The 15591-nt window shown below is 52.1% G+C and overlaps 2 protein-coding genes across 6 annotated transcripts in view; both read right to left on the reverse strand.

The window, feature by feature from the left end:
• Positions 1-5177: 5177 nt before the first annotated feature.
• Ssh3 (slingshot protein phosphatase 3) lies at positions 5178-12785 on the reverse strand. 2 transcript variants are annotated; one of them, XM_021204028.2, is made up of 14 exons: positions 12545-12785; positions 12074-12111; positions 11286-11517; positions 10028-10146; positions 9881-9952; positions 9617-9682; positions 9320-9508; positions 9130-9223; positions 8811-8939; positions 8630-8676; positions 7820-7966; positions 7415-7615; positions 7054-7324; positions 5178-6121 (listed from the first exon to the last, which is right to left on the reverse strand). In XM_021204028.2, exons 1-14 carry the CDS (start codon positions 12608-12610, stop codon positions 5837-5839), a joined length of 1956 nt encoding a protein of 651 aa, XP_021059687.1. In that variant the 5' UTR covers positions 12611-12785; the 3' UTR covers positions 5178-5836. The 2 variants fall into 2 exon arrangements, with proteins under 2 accessions (XP_021059687.1, XP_021059682.1); XM_021204023.2 differs by having other exon boundaries at positions 12074-12114.
• Positions 12786-13697: 912 nt separating this feature from the next.
• Positions 13698-15591, reverse strand: part of Ankrd13d (ankyrin repeat domain 13D) — a 12910-nt gene continuing 11016 nt past the window's right edge. For 2 of the 4 annotated variants that reach the window (XM_029531784.1, XM_029531777.1), the window contains 5 exons: positions 14966-15123; positions 14742-14858; positions 14481-14644; positions 14312-14400; positions 13706-14067 (listed from right to left, as the gene is read on the reverse strand). In XM_029531784.1, the coding sequence (XP_029387644.1) occupies positions 13854-14067; positions 14312-14400; positions 14481-14644; positions 14742-14858; positions 14966-15123 (742 nt within the window). In that variant the 3' untranslated portion in view covers positions 13706-13853. Of the gene's footprint in view, positions 14068-14311; positions 14401-14480; positions 14645-14741; positions 14859-14965; positions 15124-15591 lie in introns of all 4 variants that reach the window. The other 2 variants (XM_021199200.1, XM_021199209.1) reach the window with 2 other exon arrangements.

A 15591-nucleotide genomic window follows, 5' to 3' on the forward strand; every position in this document is an offset into this window, starting at 1 on the left:
GAAAGCCTAGGGTCATTAAGTACCCAGCCTGGTTCCTCTTTATAGGGAAATAATTCAGTGATAAACATTATATGCCGACTATACATCAGGCAGAGAATAAAGCAATCGCCAGAATCTGTCTTCTAGGACCATCTAGTCAGGGGCACAGACAGTTCTCTTCTATGGTCACAAGCTGTGAGAGGGGTCCTCAGAATACCTTCCCCCTAAATTTTGACCTATATACTTTACACTTCTTAATACATTTCATTAGGAAGCTCATGTGAAGCCCCCTCTTTTTCTAGGTACATTGAGTTGGGAGTGGTCTCTCCTGCACTGGGATCTCCGGAGCATGGTGACCTAGACCTCGAATGCTACATGCATTTTTACTTAAGCGTTTGGGCTCATGATCACCTTTCTGTCAGATACTATGTTTTCTGGGAGCAAAGGCTGTATTATACATCATCACATTCCTCAGAGTACCCACACAGTACCACATACATAATAGGTGTGTAAAGTGCTGGGGGTGGGGTGGGGGAGAGGTTTAGGAGAGATGGCTCAGTGGCTTAGAGTACTTGTTACTCTTGTAGAGGACCCAGGTTTTATTCTCAACATCCATATGGAAGCTCAAAAGCATTTGTAATGTCAGTTCCTGTTTCTGAAACTCTGTCTCAAAAAAAACAAACAAACAAAAAAAGCAAATTTAAAAATCTACAAACAAATGTTTTATGGAATAGCATACACATCAAAAATGTTTGTTAGATGAACCAAGGCTTCTTTGTGATGATATGGAGTGCTCAGGTTAGGGTATAAATAATATTCGGGGGCTGAGAGATGATTTAGCAGTTCAGAGCATTACCCACTCTTGCAGGAGATCTAGGTTGCATTCCCAGCATCTACATGGCAGCTTACACTGTCTGTTAACTCCAATTCTAGGGGCTCTGACGCCCTCTTCTGTCCCTTGTGGGCACTGCATGCATGTTGTGTACAGCCATCTACAGGCCAAACACCCATACACATCAAATAAAAATAATGAATATTTTGAAAATGTTTTGTAATGGCTGGAGAGATGGTTCAGTGGCTAAGAGCACCAACTGCTCTTCCAGAGGTCCTGACTTCAATTCCCAGCAACCACATGGTGGCTCACAACCATCTGTAATGGGATCTGTTGCTTTCTTTTTTGTTGTTGTTTTTTTTCGAGACAGGGTTTCTCTATGTAGCCCTGGTTGTCCTGGAACTCACTCTGTAGACCAGGCTGGCCTCAAACTCAGAAATCCTCCTGCCTCTGCCTCCCGAGTGCTGGGATTAAAGGCGTGCGCCACCACGCCCGGCTGATCTGTTGCTTTCTTCTGGTCTGTCTGAAGAGAGTGAAAGTGTACTCATGCATAAAATAAATAAATAGATCTTAAAACAAACAAACAAACAAAACAAAGCAAAACAAAAAGAGCACTGGCTGCTCTTTCAGAGGTCCTGAGTTCAATTCCCAGCAACCACATGGTGGCTCATAATGTTCTGTAATGGGATCTGATGCCCTCTTATGGCATGCAGGTGAACATGCAGATAGAACACTCACAAATTAAATAAAAATTTAAAAAGTATTTTAAATATATTCAGTGACTTTCATATAACAAGTATGTGCTCACTTTCTCTACGAATCCTAAGGGAGGAAAAGTGTCTTCCCTGCCATCTGATGCTGTACCCTGAATCCCCCCTACATGCTGTGCCAGTAAGTGCACTGGCCTTCAGCACTGAACCCTGCATGAACCCTGCCTGCATGAGTAGGACTCAAGCTTCCTCTTTACAATCCTGCCTGAGAAGAATGGATATGCCCAGAAATAAAAGAAGTTACTTAAAAAATTAGGACTATTCCAAGAAGCACTAGTCTTACTGAATGCAGGGATTGAACTAAAATGTAATGTTATCTCATTTAATCATTAAAAACCTGAGGTGGGCTGTGATGGTGCACGATTTTAATCCTAGCTCTTGGGAGGCAGGGGTAGGGGTTGGGGTGGGATGGGGTGGGGTGGGGTGGGTGGGAGGGGATCTCTGTGAGTTTGAGGACAGCCTGATCTACAGAGTGAGTTCCAGGACAATCAGAGCTACATACAGAGAAACCCTGTCTTGAAAAACAAAACAAAACAAAATACAACCTGAGGTGGGGGCCTAGCTCAGCACTGAAGAGTACTTGTTACTGCAGAGACTAGGTTTGATTCCTAGCACCCACGTGGGGGGTTCATAACCGTCACCGACTCCAGTTCCAAAGGATCTGACATCATTTCTGATCTCCATTAGCACCAGGTACTCACATGGTGCACAGACAGACAGACAAAACACCCGTGCACATAAATCTATACCCAAACCACACACCTAGGTTGACTAATCTCATCCCAAGCTGAGAGTCTTGCTTAAATCACCTCATTCCCCACCCTCCATCCTTTTTTAGTTTTTTGCACTTGGGGAGAGGCAGCAACTATTAGCTGTAGGTTAAATTGCATGGCTAGAAAACATCTTGAGTATTATTTGATTTGGATGCCATTTTATTTTGTTTTATTTTATTTTATTTTATTTTTGAGGCAAATTCTCATTATGTAGCCTTGCCTGGCCTGGACTCGATGTGTGTGTGTGTGTGTGTGTGTGTGTGTGTGTGGTGTCAGGCTGGTCTTGAACTCAGAGAGATCAATTTCTTCTTAAGATGTGCACCACCACAACCTGCTCAAGTACCTTCCTTATTTTACAGAGACTGAAACTTCTCTTAAACGAAATAAAGGGATTTGTCTTCTATTCCAGAGCAAACCCAATTGTACTGGGCGGAACAAGGACGAATACTGAAACTGGGGATCAGCCTGCGGTTCGGACTTCTTTGGGACCAAGCCCATCTGGTCTCCTCCCAGGTAGGATTCTACTTCCACGTTCACTCAACTTGACCCACCATCCCCGCCCACTGTCTGCTCGTTCCCGAGGAAGGAGTACCTGTGTGTGTGCTGCGTAGGCCCTCCTCTGGAGGGTGACAAGATTTAGAAATTGGCTCAAGGCGAGAAGCACTTTACAGGTCAGAGAGCCAAACTCTGGTCTCGCCGAACTCCTCAGGACCCCGAGGCCCCGGGAGCGCGCGGACTCCTTGACACCCAGGAGAATTTGTCAGTGCTGGTCCCGGGAGGCAGGGTAAGTGGCCCACTTTGTCCCCGTAATTGTCTGCAAACCCGGTCCTACCTCCTTTGTATCTGAGGGAGCAATATTCCAACTAACTGCTCAGAGTAGAACTGTCCCGAGTACTCCGGGTCGGGTTCCTATGGAAACGAGAGGACGTTCTTTGCGCCTGTGCAGTTGCGCTAGGCACGCTGGGAAATGTAGTTTCCAATTTTCCACTAATAGGCCTGAGGAATGGACACAAGATGGCGCCCGAGCGTCGCGGTTGATTCTAACGAGCCGGAGTCTCTGCCGACGCTGTTGCTGCGGCCTGAGGAGAGGCCGCCCAGGCCTGAAAAGTCATACTCTTGGATGCCCTGCCTCTGAGGCGTCTATGGTGCGGAGTAGGGGCGGAAGCGCGAGCTATGAGGAGGGGTTGATTTTGCTGTCTTTTTAAACAGCCTAATGAGGTGTTACCCTGACTCCGGACACAGAGGTGACCACTAGTGATCCCGCGTGGGCACAAGAAGACTTTGAAGGTGGGACCTAGCCCAGGATGGGGGTAGCCTGAGAGAGATGAGCTCCTCACTACCCTAAGTGTTCAAATCGGGGCTGCGGTATCAGGGGGGAATTGAATGGGGCCCCTGAGCGCTGGGATGTCTGACTCTGTCTGTAGGAGTTGGGTATTTGCAGGCGGTTTTCCACCCAGAGCCCTGCTTCAGCACTAGTGTGACATCGGTGAATTGACCTCTGAGAAACAGCCGCCCTGTGTCCAGAGTTAGGCTCCTGGATTGAAAATCTAGAAACCCACAGTGTGACTCAGGTTCTATTAGATATGTGGTAGTTTCTGTTGAGTCTCAGTTTCTAAACACTGACTTACAAGGCCTGCCCATTGCCACTCTGAGAGTATTGTAAAGTGATCTGGGTGTGCAGGCTGGATGGCTCTTTAAGGGGATAGACATTCCCACTTACTGTAAAAAGGAGCAACTGCCTGGAAGGAAATTAGGCGATGCCTCATGAAATTAAAAATGTATATAGTTTTTTGTTTTAGCAATTTTAGAAATATGACCTACAGATTTAATAGCAAACGAAATATTTATGTGAACAAAAACACAGGCAGAAGTGCTTAGTGAGATGCTTGGAATGGGGTTTTAAAATGTAGACAGACTGTTCGTCATAAACGTCACTTATATAGTCCACCAAGTGATGCACGCCTTTAATCCCAGCACTGGGGAGGCAGAGGCAGGCAGATCTGAGTTTCAGGCCCACTGGTCTACAGAGTGGGTTCCAGGACAGCCAGGGTTACAAAAAGAAACCCTGTCTCAAAAAATAAAATAGTGCCGCACGCCTTTAATCCCAGCACTCGCGAGGCAGAGGCAGGCGGATTTCTGAGTTCGAGGCCAGCCTGGTCTACAGAGTGAGTTCCAGGACAGCCAGGGCTACACAGAGAAACCCTGTCTCGAAAAAACCAAACCAAACCAACCAAACCAAACCAGAGTCTATAAAATTGAATATTTCTGCTTAGTTTTGTGTGTGTGATGCTTGATGTTGAACTCAGGGCCATGAATATGCTGGGCAAACTCTTTACCTGGGTGGGTTTGTTTGGTTTTTCAAGACAGGGTTTCTGAGCAGCCCTCTTCCTGGTGACTATGGGCTGGCTATGAACAAAATCAGGCTTTCTTGCAGTGTAGCAGGAAGGTGATTCTTAGAACCCAAAATATAAGATATACTCAAGAACTAGCATCAAATGTCCAAAAGGGAGCCTTTAAGGATAGGTTTGGTCTCTTCTACTTGCTCATAGTTAACTCCCTCCAGCTGTCCCAGCAGAACCAAACCCCTTCTCCCACACAGGGTTGTGTCTCTGGACGGTTGATGGGCAGGATGACTAACATTTACCCAGGCCTTGCCCTAGAGATGAGCAGATATCACTGGCTACCTCTTTCCCTCCCCCAACACGCCACTCAACCAAAACAGGTCTGTTACAGGACACCTGAGAGACACGAGAAGCTGGAGGGGGCAGTACAGGCTAAGTGCGGTGTGTAAACAGATAAGAGTCTGACTGAATGACAGATGGCTTTGTCACAAATGGAAAACACTTAATATGAAAATGTCTTTTATTTCTCAATACAAAGCCAGATACTATACAACTATGAAAATCTTGACTGGCCAGAGAGCTTCAGGAACAAGAAGACTCTATAGCTCAGTGCCCTGTGACCCAGGGAGGGGCATGGGGGAACTGAGGGCAGCAGCAGAGATTGTGGTCAGTTGTGTGGGTGGGTGGGTGACCTGTGGGACTGGGGACTGAAAGTGCTACCTGCCTTTGTGGCCACTGGTCCCTGGCCTAGCTGCCCCCAGGGCTGCAGTAGGAGAGGGTGGAATGGCCAGAAGTTGAGGGCAAAGGAGACATGAACTAGAAAACCCACCCTAAAAAATTCTGGTTTTAATTCCATGGCTGTACATAATGTTAAGAGAGTGAGTATACAATGAAACTAGGGTGTTATTACCCTAAAGGCACCTTGAACGGCTCTAACCCAGACCCTATGTAGAAAAAGGCTTGAGCCCTTAACAGATAGACATGGGGCTGATACCTAAGGCTGCAGAAAGTGGCAAGGGTCTGAGGACAGCTGGGAAAGAGCTGTAGGGAGTGTGCAGGCCCATAGGTGTAAAGGCCACTCATGTAAGGTGCTGTGACCAATCGTTGTTTAGTGTCTAGGGGCGGATACAGTATGAGGGCTTAGGCCTTGCCCTCCTCCCTGCTGTCATCTACACTGGTCTGCCTGGTCACCTTCCGGAACCTAGGGGTAGAAGACATGCCAGGCTTCCTCTGCTCTTGCTCTTGCCCTTGCCCCTGTTCCTGGAAAGCCTGTGTTCTGCTGGCCACCAGGGCAGCACTATGAAGGGCAACCACAGACTGGCGAGACTTCAGGGCAGGCCAAGGCCCCTTGCGGACCCGCTGGCCAACTTTGGCTCTTGAAAGCTGAGAGAATGGATGAAGAGGCTCTTCATCTGAAGAGAACACCTGAGTAGGGGAGGAAAGAGAGGCACAGGAAATGGGTAGGTGCACACCAAGGGAAAACCTGCATCCCTCCCCTGTTCCGTGGCTTGGCCAGCTTGAGCTTTCTTCTTCCCTAGAAGCCTTTTTGGCCCAGTGAACCTGACTTTAACACCTTCTCTTCTCGCCTCTCTGCCGTTGCACATTCAGTCCGGTGAGCCACAGCTGAAACCCCGCCAGGTGCCAGGCCCTGAAAAGGGCTCTGTGAAACCAGTGTCCCATGCCTCACAGGACACTTGCCTTTGACAATAAGTACAACTAATCCCACACCTCCTGTTGGTCTATACCCAGCACCTAAAATGTTCTGTCTGCATTGACTCCTTTTGGGCTAGCCATGTGACCTTATGTCACATGTGGGGCCTGGCTTCCCTGGCGAGGGCCAGCTTCCTGTCCTAGCTTGTGTCTAACAGTTCTCAGCATACTACATGCTTTTCCCTTAGTCAGAGGGTGGGCTGTGTGAGTCCAAGGGCTCCTCTCTCCTTTGCTAGGTGACTCCTCAGCTTCAGGAGGGTTTCAGGAATGTTGTCTTGCCCATCCTCTCTAGTGTAGGACGGTTCTCTACCCGTCAGCTGGCAGTGGAGCTCATGGCCTGGGGAGTGTGTGCTCACTCCAAGCTAAGAGCTGAGCTCCTTAGGAAAGGAGCCAGTTTGTTAGGCTGGAACCTGCAAGTGTCTAGACCCTGCTCTCGCCTGGCCTGGGGTAAAAGGGAAGGTCCTAAAGGTGGTCCCCATCTCAGATACTCAGGATAGTCTTGAGTGGCCTTGTGCAGAAAGGTGTCAGGAGGTCAGTGTGGAGGGAGCGAGACAGCCCCCGACTGTGAGGGTCCTACCAGCCTTAGTGAGGCACCCACATGCTCTTCTGCAAGCTACTGTAGGGAAAGCTCCCCAGCCCGGACTCACTTCTGGCAGATCTCCAGTCTCTGGGGTACTCTCTGACTCTGAGGGCTCCAGGAGACTGATGGAGCGCATGACCCCTCGGAGGTTGATGCGGGGCCGCAGTCCAAGCTCTTCTTTTGGGGTTTCCTGGCTTCCTTCCAGGCCCATAACCATCACCTCCCCACTGCCCCCTGGTTCTGGTGGAAGAGGTGGCAATGGTGTAGAAACTTCAGGTGCCAGGGGCTCCTCTGAGGAGACCACACCCACTTTCTGCTCCCAGACATGGCTCTGCCGGCTGTGAGGAGGTGGCTGTGAGTCAGCTTTGAGTGACATAGCAGCCAACCCTCAGTATACACAACACCTCCCTTGTCCCCTCCCCTTATACCTGGCAGTCAGAATGCCCTGGTAGGTCTGTAGCTGGCGCAGGAAGCCAGGGTTGGGGCGTACAATGGGCCGGAGCTCCTGCACGTGGATCAGGGCTTGCTCCAGGCCCCAGCCATACTCTTTCATGGCATAGGCCAGTACCGTGGCAGCAGAACGGCTGACACCCATCTTACAGTGGACTAGCACCCGAGTGCCCTGTGCTCTATGGAGGTGGGATATGGTCAGTCCATTCCCTTTCAACCCCAGTAGCCTGTAGACTGGGAAGGGGCAAGTAGGGCTTAGGACCCAGCAGTGAGAAGGAAGTGAGGGTAGAGAGGGCAATGAAAGAAACACAGGGCAAGATGGGCAGGAGGAGGGTACCAGTCTCCACTGGAAGCTGGGGCAGCGAAGCTGGGAGTAGCCCAACCTGGCATCCTCAATGAATCGATGTGTCTCCTTCCAGTGGGGCAGCAGCTGTGCCGATTCCTCATCCCAGACGCGTACATTGTGATAGGTGAAGCGCTCAGGGAAGAAGTTGTCAATCTCCCGGGCCATGTTCAGGATGTGACTCACTCTGTACCAGAGGGTCCAAAACCCGACTGATGTGGCAAAGGAACCAGGCTCCCTGGCCATTTCTGTTGGGTTCTTGGTTCTGAGAGTCAGGGGATGGCAACACTTGGAGGGGGGAGAGAACTGGGCCAGCCATCAGCTGACTAACCTTGGGCGCATGTCGTTTTACTCTGTTGGGTGTGAGTTTCCCTGATGAGGAGTCATAATGCTAACTCTCTTCCATGACTCTGTAACTGCAGTTAGATTTCAAGCTAAGCTGAGATGAAGGAGCTCTCAGCAGCAGGTTATAAAGGCTTCACTGGGTCTCCCAGAAGCCCATGGTGGAGGGGTGACAGGTACCTTTCAGAAGGGACAACCACATCCCTATGAGAAGAGGGCATTTCCTTCTGCCTAAAGAGGTGGCCAAATGGCCAGGAACCTCTTCAGCTTGACAAGTGGCCACCACCACCCCTTATCTTGGCAGGGTTGAGACCTCATTTCTACATTATAGTGGTGTGTGCTTAGTGGGCCAGATGCCCTTGGAGTCCATGTGAGTGCAGCATCCCCAGGACTGGGTTAAAAGCAGAAACAGAGGTGCTGGAGGTGAGCTAAGGTTCCAGAAACTGATCAGGCCATCCCACAGAAAGGCTGAGAGAATAAGCGGCAGTCCCAAGGCTGGGAACCCTACCTGTTTCTCTGAAGTTCCTCCAGGTTGGCAGCATTCCACTCAGAGCCCTATAGAGTGGGAGTGGACAGAGGTACCAGGCTCCCATGGCTCCCATGGCTCCCATGGCTTGCCTCTAGCTAGAGGACCCATCATATCAGCTGTACTGATGATCTGGTCCCTACCTCCTACAGCCCGCACTCACCAAGTACAGGTGGGGGAAGATGCGAGAGGCCCGGTCTTGCTGGGCCATGAGCAGCAACATCTGGTTGTCAATAAAGTCACGGTACTGCTGGAGAGGGCACCCCAGACGCAGCTCCAGGGCCTGACGGATCTACAGGGGTGGAGGTGGGTCAGGCAAGAGAAGAGGCTCCATTGTGAAGCCTCTGAGGAGAGTACCCTGACCCATCTACACAGAACTGAAGTCAGGGATTGGGAATGGCTTAGTGCTAGAAGAAAGCAAGGTGAGAAAGGCCCCCGAGGAAAGGTGACTCTCAGGCTCCGGGCCCAGCCGTCCTGCCCACCTCTTTAGAAGTAACACTGTCCAAGTCACTGGTGTCCAACACCTGCCACAATTCAGCCAGGATCGCCTGCTCCATCTTTTCCTGCTCTGAAGCCCTGGTAGTGATCCTTTAGTAAGAGCCCACTTCACTGAGGTACCACCTCCTCCTCCTTCCCTCCTCCCCATCCCCCAACCCCTGCCCCGGTACTGACTGTCCAGGCTCAGCATTAGGTGGTCGAAAGGACTCCAGATCAGACATGGCCATCCACTCATTGAGGCAACCCTGGTCAGAGTTGAGTTTCTCCTGGTAGTAAGTGGCCCAGGCAAGGGCACTGCCACCAGGCACAAGGCCATTGCCTAGAGCTACCTCACATGCCTGGTGCAATACCTGCAGTGTGGCCCTGGGACAAGAAAGAGGGACTAAGTCACCCAGTCCTACTTGGTTCCCTCTCCTGGGCCTGACTGCCACCTAAGAGGCTGGCCCAAGGTTAGGGCTCTGCAGCACTTACCACATGGTCTGGATAGAGACAGGCTTGAAGATTCGGCTTTGACCACCAGATGTCACACTGAAGCCCCTGCAGGAGACCCAGGGAGGGTGGAACCAAATACCAGGCTCTCAGAGAAGCTGTTCATTTGCCAGATATGGGGATGCTGAGGCCCAGAGTTAGGTGACTTGCCCAAGATCATAAGCATAAGAAATTAGGCCCCAGCACCAGCCCCACTGTTCAATGCTTGCCTTCCCATTCTCCTCTCCCCCTGTTGCCACCTCTTACCCATCGCCGTCCAGGTACACCTGGGTATCACTCCAGAGCGGCAAGACCAAGCCTAGGGTGCAGCTGTGGGAACTGGCAGGGGACAGGAGAGCCATTGTTCTTCAGCACCTCACAGCCTTGGCCCAACCCATCTCTCCCTGCTCCTACCTGCTGTCAGGGAAGTCCACCCCAAGAAGGATGGCCTCCTCCTCACTCAGACCCTCTCCTGTGGATACTACCAGCAGGTAGCGAAGTCTGGGGGGTCGGGCTGCCTCCAGCTGGGCTGCCTGGAAAGATGGAAGAAGCCCTGAATCATAGGGGCTCCTGGATCTGTTCCTTCACTCCCACATGGACACATCTCGCATCTTGCCAGCCCCTGTACCACCAATTCCCAGACAGATCAGTGGCTACTAGAGAATATGGTGCTCCTTTTTTTTTTTTTTTTTTTTTCAGTTTGTGGCTCAACAAACTGTCTTTTGAAGTCTGACCCCCAAAACTGTGCTACATCTGGCAGTACCCACAGGAGAGTGTCTGAGTGAGGAGGCCATCCTTCTTGCAGCCTTCAAAAGACAACTGAACTAAGGGTCCTCTGGAAGAGCAGTCAGAATTCCTAACCCCTCAGCCTCCTCTCTAGCCCTGCTACTTGCAAATATTTTATTTGAGAAATGCCTCCTACCACAGATATTACTCTTTGTTTTTGTGGTGCTAGGATTTAGATGTGGAGCCTCTCACATGCCTGAAAGATTTCATCTTATCATGGCTTAGAACAACATTCCTGGGGCTGGAAAGATGGCTCAATGGTTAAAAGCATTGGCTGATTTTTCAGAGGACCGGGACTCAGTTCCCAGCACCCACATGACAGCTCACACCAGTCTGTAATTCTAACACCTTTACACAGACATACATGCATGCAAAACACCAATACATGTAAGAAAAAATACAAAGAACAAAACCCTAGCACTTTTCTGTTCTAAACAGGTTTTCCAAAGCTGGAATCTTCTTCATACTTTGCTGCCAACAAGAAGTGTCTGCCTCCACACACTTTCTGGAACTGGCCCTTAGGCTCCAGGGGATCCCAGACTTCCTTGGGTGCTCTGTGTGCCTGACTGGCACATAGCTGCCAAGGCGTACTACACAACCCTGAGAGTATAATTCCTCTCTGGACAACTCACTACTATCAACAGAGGCCTCCTGTGGATTAACAGAGACCTCCCTCACATAACCCCCAGCTCTTGGCTCACAGGGGACAAACCTCCCTTGTCCATTCCCAGCCCTCCAGAGACAGATACGCCCTTGCCCTGCTAAGATGTCTCTAGATGAGGTGGCAGAGTTGTTGGGGTTTGGTAACCCTCCTCCAACTGCCTGGGTGGCCCCAGATCTCACAGCATTGATCTTAGATAGACACAAGCTTCAGGCGGCTCCTTACCAGGCGGATATCATCCTGCGGCCTCAGCAGCTCCACCATAAGGAGCAGGTGCCGCCTTTGCACTTGTTTCCAGGGACTCTGGAGTCCTTGCCCGTTGTCAGTCTGGTCCTCAGTGGGCTGCTCCTCACCTGAGGGTTCCTCCATTGGCTCAGAGTCAGCCTCAGCTGCAACATTACTGTCCCCTCCATCCTGAAGTCCCAGGACAGCCCCTCGGAGCACCGCAAAACTCTGCCTGGCAGAGCGATGGGGACATGGTTCAGGTCATAGGTTTTCAAACTTTGCGAAGGTGAGCCCCCTGGCTGGTGGAAGTAGGCTGCTGGCCTGCTCTCCAGAGTCAGATGGGCCAGAGTGAGGCAGAGTTTGCACTTTTGTAACCAGGACCCTGAGAGTGGTCTGCACCTAGAACCAGCCTTGGGCTCTCAAGCTCCTTCTCACCTTGTTTTGCACTTTTGGGATTTGTTCCTTTTCTGAGTGGACTCAGATGCTAGAAACTTGTTTAAGCACCTATACTCCTTCAGGTCCCATCCTGCCCTTGGTCCTGGGATCACTGGCCCGAGCCAAGGTCCAGGTCATGTGTGAAAGCATCCACTGGCCTGGGTTCAAGTTAGCCCTGCTGGTTCTTCCACAGCCAGAGATGTGGTGTTTGCCAGCTCCACCCACAGCATCTGGCTCCCACCTAAGCATGAGTTTATCTGACAACACTTAAGTGAGTCCTTGATCCAAGTAAGACATCAGGAGTCCACAATGGCAGCAGCTAGGCCACAGGGTATTTGTCAGAAGAGACTCACCTGCGCTGGAGCCGGCCTCTGCGGCTTACCACTCGGTCCTGCTGAGAAAGCAGCCCGGGAATAGAGTAAGAGAGCAGCTACCAGGACAGGAAGCACCCAAAAGCCTCTCCTCTTCCTACAAGGGAGCGCTAGGTGGAAAAGAAATCTCTTTCCCCTGAAGCCGCGCCCCTCCAACAGGCCCCACAGAAATCCCGGCCTAAGTCCAAGCACAGCAGTGCTGCAAGGATAGGGAATTGCAGAGTGTGGGAGGTATTTGGGCAGATCTGGGCCTCAACAGACCCGGCTGGTTCTCAGGACTCCGCATCTACCTAGGTGGAGCTCCTGGGAGCCTCATGACCTCTCAAGTGCCCTAAAACGTGAGACTCAAGGTCCCCCTCCGCCTACTCCCAGCCGCCTGCTAGGGGCAGGACTTGCTCCCTAAGGCCTACCTTGGCAGCCAACTGTAAGAGCGTAAAACCAAGCTAAACTCACCGTGGGTCCCACAGGCGTGGAGTGGCCACTTGCTGGCGGCGAGCGACTCACTGTGACCAGCGCCATAAGGCAGGCAGGCCCGAACACCTGGGCGAGCACCCGGCACGACCCCTCCCACAGCCCCACGGTCAGTCCCTGCCTTCGCAGAACCAGGAAGAAGAGATTGGAGCCACTAGGGCCTGGCACCTCCTCGGGAGCGGCCCTTAAAGGGCCCGACTCATGACCAGTCTGGTCGCGTAGAGCCGGTACCGAGCGACAGCGGCCCCGCCCCTGCGGTCTCGGTTCAGCTCGCCCCGCCCCGTCCGCGCTGGAGGCGTGGTCAAGGGCGTGGCGCAGGTGAGGAGCCCAGACCTCACTTTCTCTCCCTGCTTTGGCGGCTTTGCCCACAGGAGGCTTTCAACCCTTCTTGCTGCACCCAGTTAAGACTTGGACCCCCACTGGTTTATGCTATGGTTTCTTGGAAAGGAAGAAACAAGGGCAATAGTTTTGTTTTTGAGATAGGGTCTCACTATGTAGCTGACAGGCCTGGAACTAATTATGTAGAGCAAATCGCCTAAAACCCAGAGATCCACCTGCCTCTGTCTCCCAAGCACTAGAATTAAAGGCCACCATACCTGGGAGGCAATGGGTCTTAAATCTACCATCCCATTGCAAACTTGTTCTCTTTTCTGCATGGCTGTCATTCCTCTACTCTTGAGATCTGGGACAACAGAAGGCCTTTTTGGAATCTTAGCAATAGTCCCCAAAACCTGTACGCATTTCAGGTCCACCCTAGGGGTGACTAGGACAGGGTTGAGCCCCTTCCCCAAGGAATAACTTGCTTAAAGGTTCATTCTGGTAGAAAATATTTGAAACAGGGTAGGAATCTGTGCCTGAGCTTTGGGGATGGGGTGGGAGCTTCCCCCAGTAGGTGGAATAGGAAGACCCAGTGGGAGTATGGACCATCAGGCTGGGTGGCAGGCAGGACCTGGTGTTGGGGTAGCATCCAGGGAAATTTCAGAATCTCCAGGAACTCCTGCTCCGTGGGGAAGTGGTCTTATTTTATAGCTGTAGAAATGGAGGATCCAAAGCCAGCCGCTCAGTGCCATGTCTAGTGTGGACCCCTCCCCCATCCAGTGTCCCCTTAGTTCCAGACCACGGAGGACAGCAAGCCTACTGCTGATGGTCTCTTTATTTCCACCTTAGTCTCACTGCTAGCCTACCTCCAGTGCCCACACCCCAAGCTCAGCAGCAGACAGTTTATAAATAAATAAATTACAAAAACAGGCAGAAGGAATGGCCCTGGGGAGCCATCCCAAGGCCAGGCATCTCAGTGCTCTGTGAGTGACAGCTGCAGGATCCGCTGTAAGTCTTCTTCCTCCTGCTGACCCCGTCGCTCCAACTCCTCCTGTTCCCTTGAAGACAGCTCCAGGGCCAGGCGAAGCTGCTCCTCAAAGCTCGGGGGTGCAGGGGATGGAGGGGTCTTCTGAGGAGATTCTGGACCCCTGGACTCTGTGGACAGCTGTAGGCTTTCCTGGAGGGCCCTTCAGGGTAAGGGTTGAGGGGAGAGCAGACCAGTGAGAAGGCTTGGGGAGGAGCCAAGAGCATGCAATTTTGAGAACAAGGTGTCAGGGCCAGAGACAAGCAGGCCCTCTCTTAGCCCTTCATGCTCCTCACGGTAAGCAGCATTTTGTCATGTGAAGGCATGGAGCCTTTGTATCAGAACTCCCTGGCTTCCCACCCACCACCAGCAGCCGGGGACCCACACACAGTTCCTGAGGGACTCACTGCTCCAGCTGAAGCTGCTCTTCAAACACTGTGACTCGGGGAGGGTGACTGCCAGGCCGTGTGTTGGTCAGGGCTTCCCACACCGTCACCTGCAGCAGCCAGAGCCCAGAACTGTTACCTTGGGCCTGTGGCTGCAGAGGCCATGACCCACCCTGCCCTTGCATCCCACCTGCTCTGCCTCTGTGCCTGCCTCAAGCAGGCTCTGCTGGATGGCAAACTGCAGCAGGTCATCATCCTCATCCCGAAGGGGCTCGCTGCGTTCGGCACCCAGCACGCTGTACCCCTCGGGCACCTCGAACACAGTGGGGTCCACCTCACATGGCAAAGGGTTTCCTGGGCAGGGCGGCAACAGAAGGGTCGTGTTCAGCCCCAAGGCTGATCAGAGAGCTGCGTCACCAGCGATGCATGTCTCCTGTAGCTATAGTCATACCTGAAGCAGAAATGGCAGAACTGGGCTTGGGGACGCACACCGAGCTCACAGGCTCATCACAGCCGCAAAGGTTACTGAAGGTGATGCGGGCATTGAGCACATGGAAGAGGGGAATCTCTGAGGTGAGAGAGCAAGGCTTGAGCTGCCTGCACCCCTCAGTAACCCCAAACCTGAGGAGGGTGTCATGCCCAAGTCCTGGTTACCCCCTTGGCTGCACTCCTCACCAATTTTCACAGGGAAGCCTGGTGGGAGACGCAGAGTGATGAAATCCCGCAGCTTGGCAAAATGAGCGTTGCTGATGGCCATCAGGTCAATGATGGGTGTCACCTGGTCACCCAAGGACAGTGGGTGCTCCTCACTTAGCCACAGTGTTGCCTTGAACCTATCCAGCCGACCATAGCAAGTGGGTCAGGGACCCCACCCCCACCCCGTGCCTCGCCCTTTCTAGTCACCTGCCTGTGATACCCTTCTCCCTGGTCTGCTCCTCTTGACTGTTGCCCTCAGGGACTCAGCACTGGCTCGAAAGCCTGAGCAGCCCCTGGCCTGTTCTGGTGCTGATGATGGCTTTGTGCCACTCTTTTTGAGCCGCACAAGGAGGGCCAAAGCCAGCCTGTGGGCTTCTCTCGGGGCCTTGCCCACAGCCTGGTCTTTGTTCTCTGTCCACAACTAGTCAGCACTGTCCACCTGACTGCGCTGGACACACACAACACACAAAGATGTGCTGTGCTTGACTGTGCTGGACACACACGACACACAAAGATGTGCTGTGCTTGACTGCGCTGGACACACACGACACACAAAGGTGTGCTGTGCTTGACTGCGCTGGACACACACGACACACAAAGGTGTG

Source organism: Mus pahari, chromosome 1 (genome assembly GCF_900095145.1).
Source record: "Mus pahari chromosome 1, PAHARI_EIJ_v1.1, whole genome shotgun sequence".
Classification (NCBI taxonomy): Eukaryota; Metazoa; Chordata; class Mammalia; order Rodentia; family Muridae; genus Mus; species Mus pahari.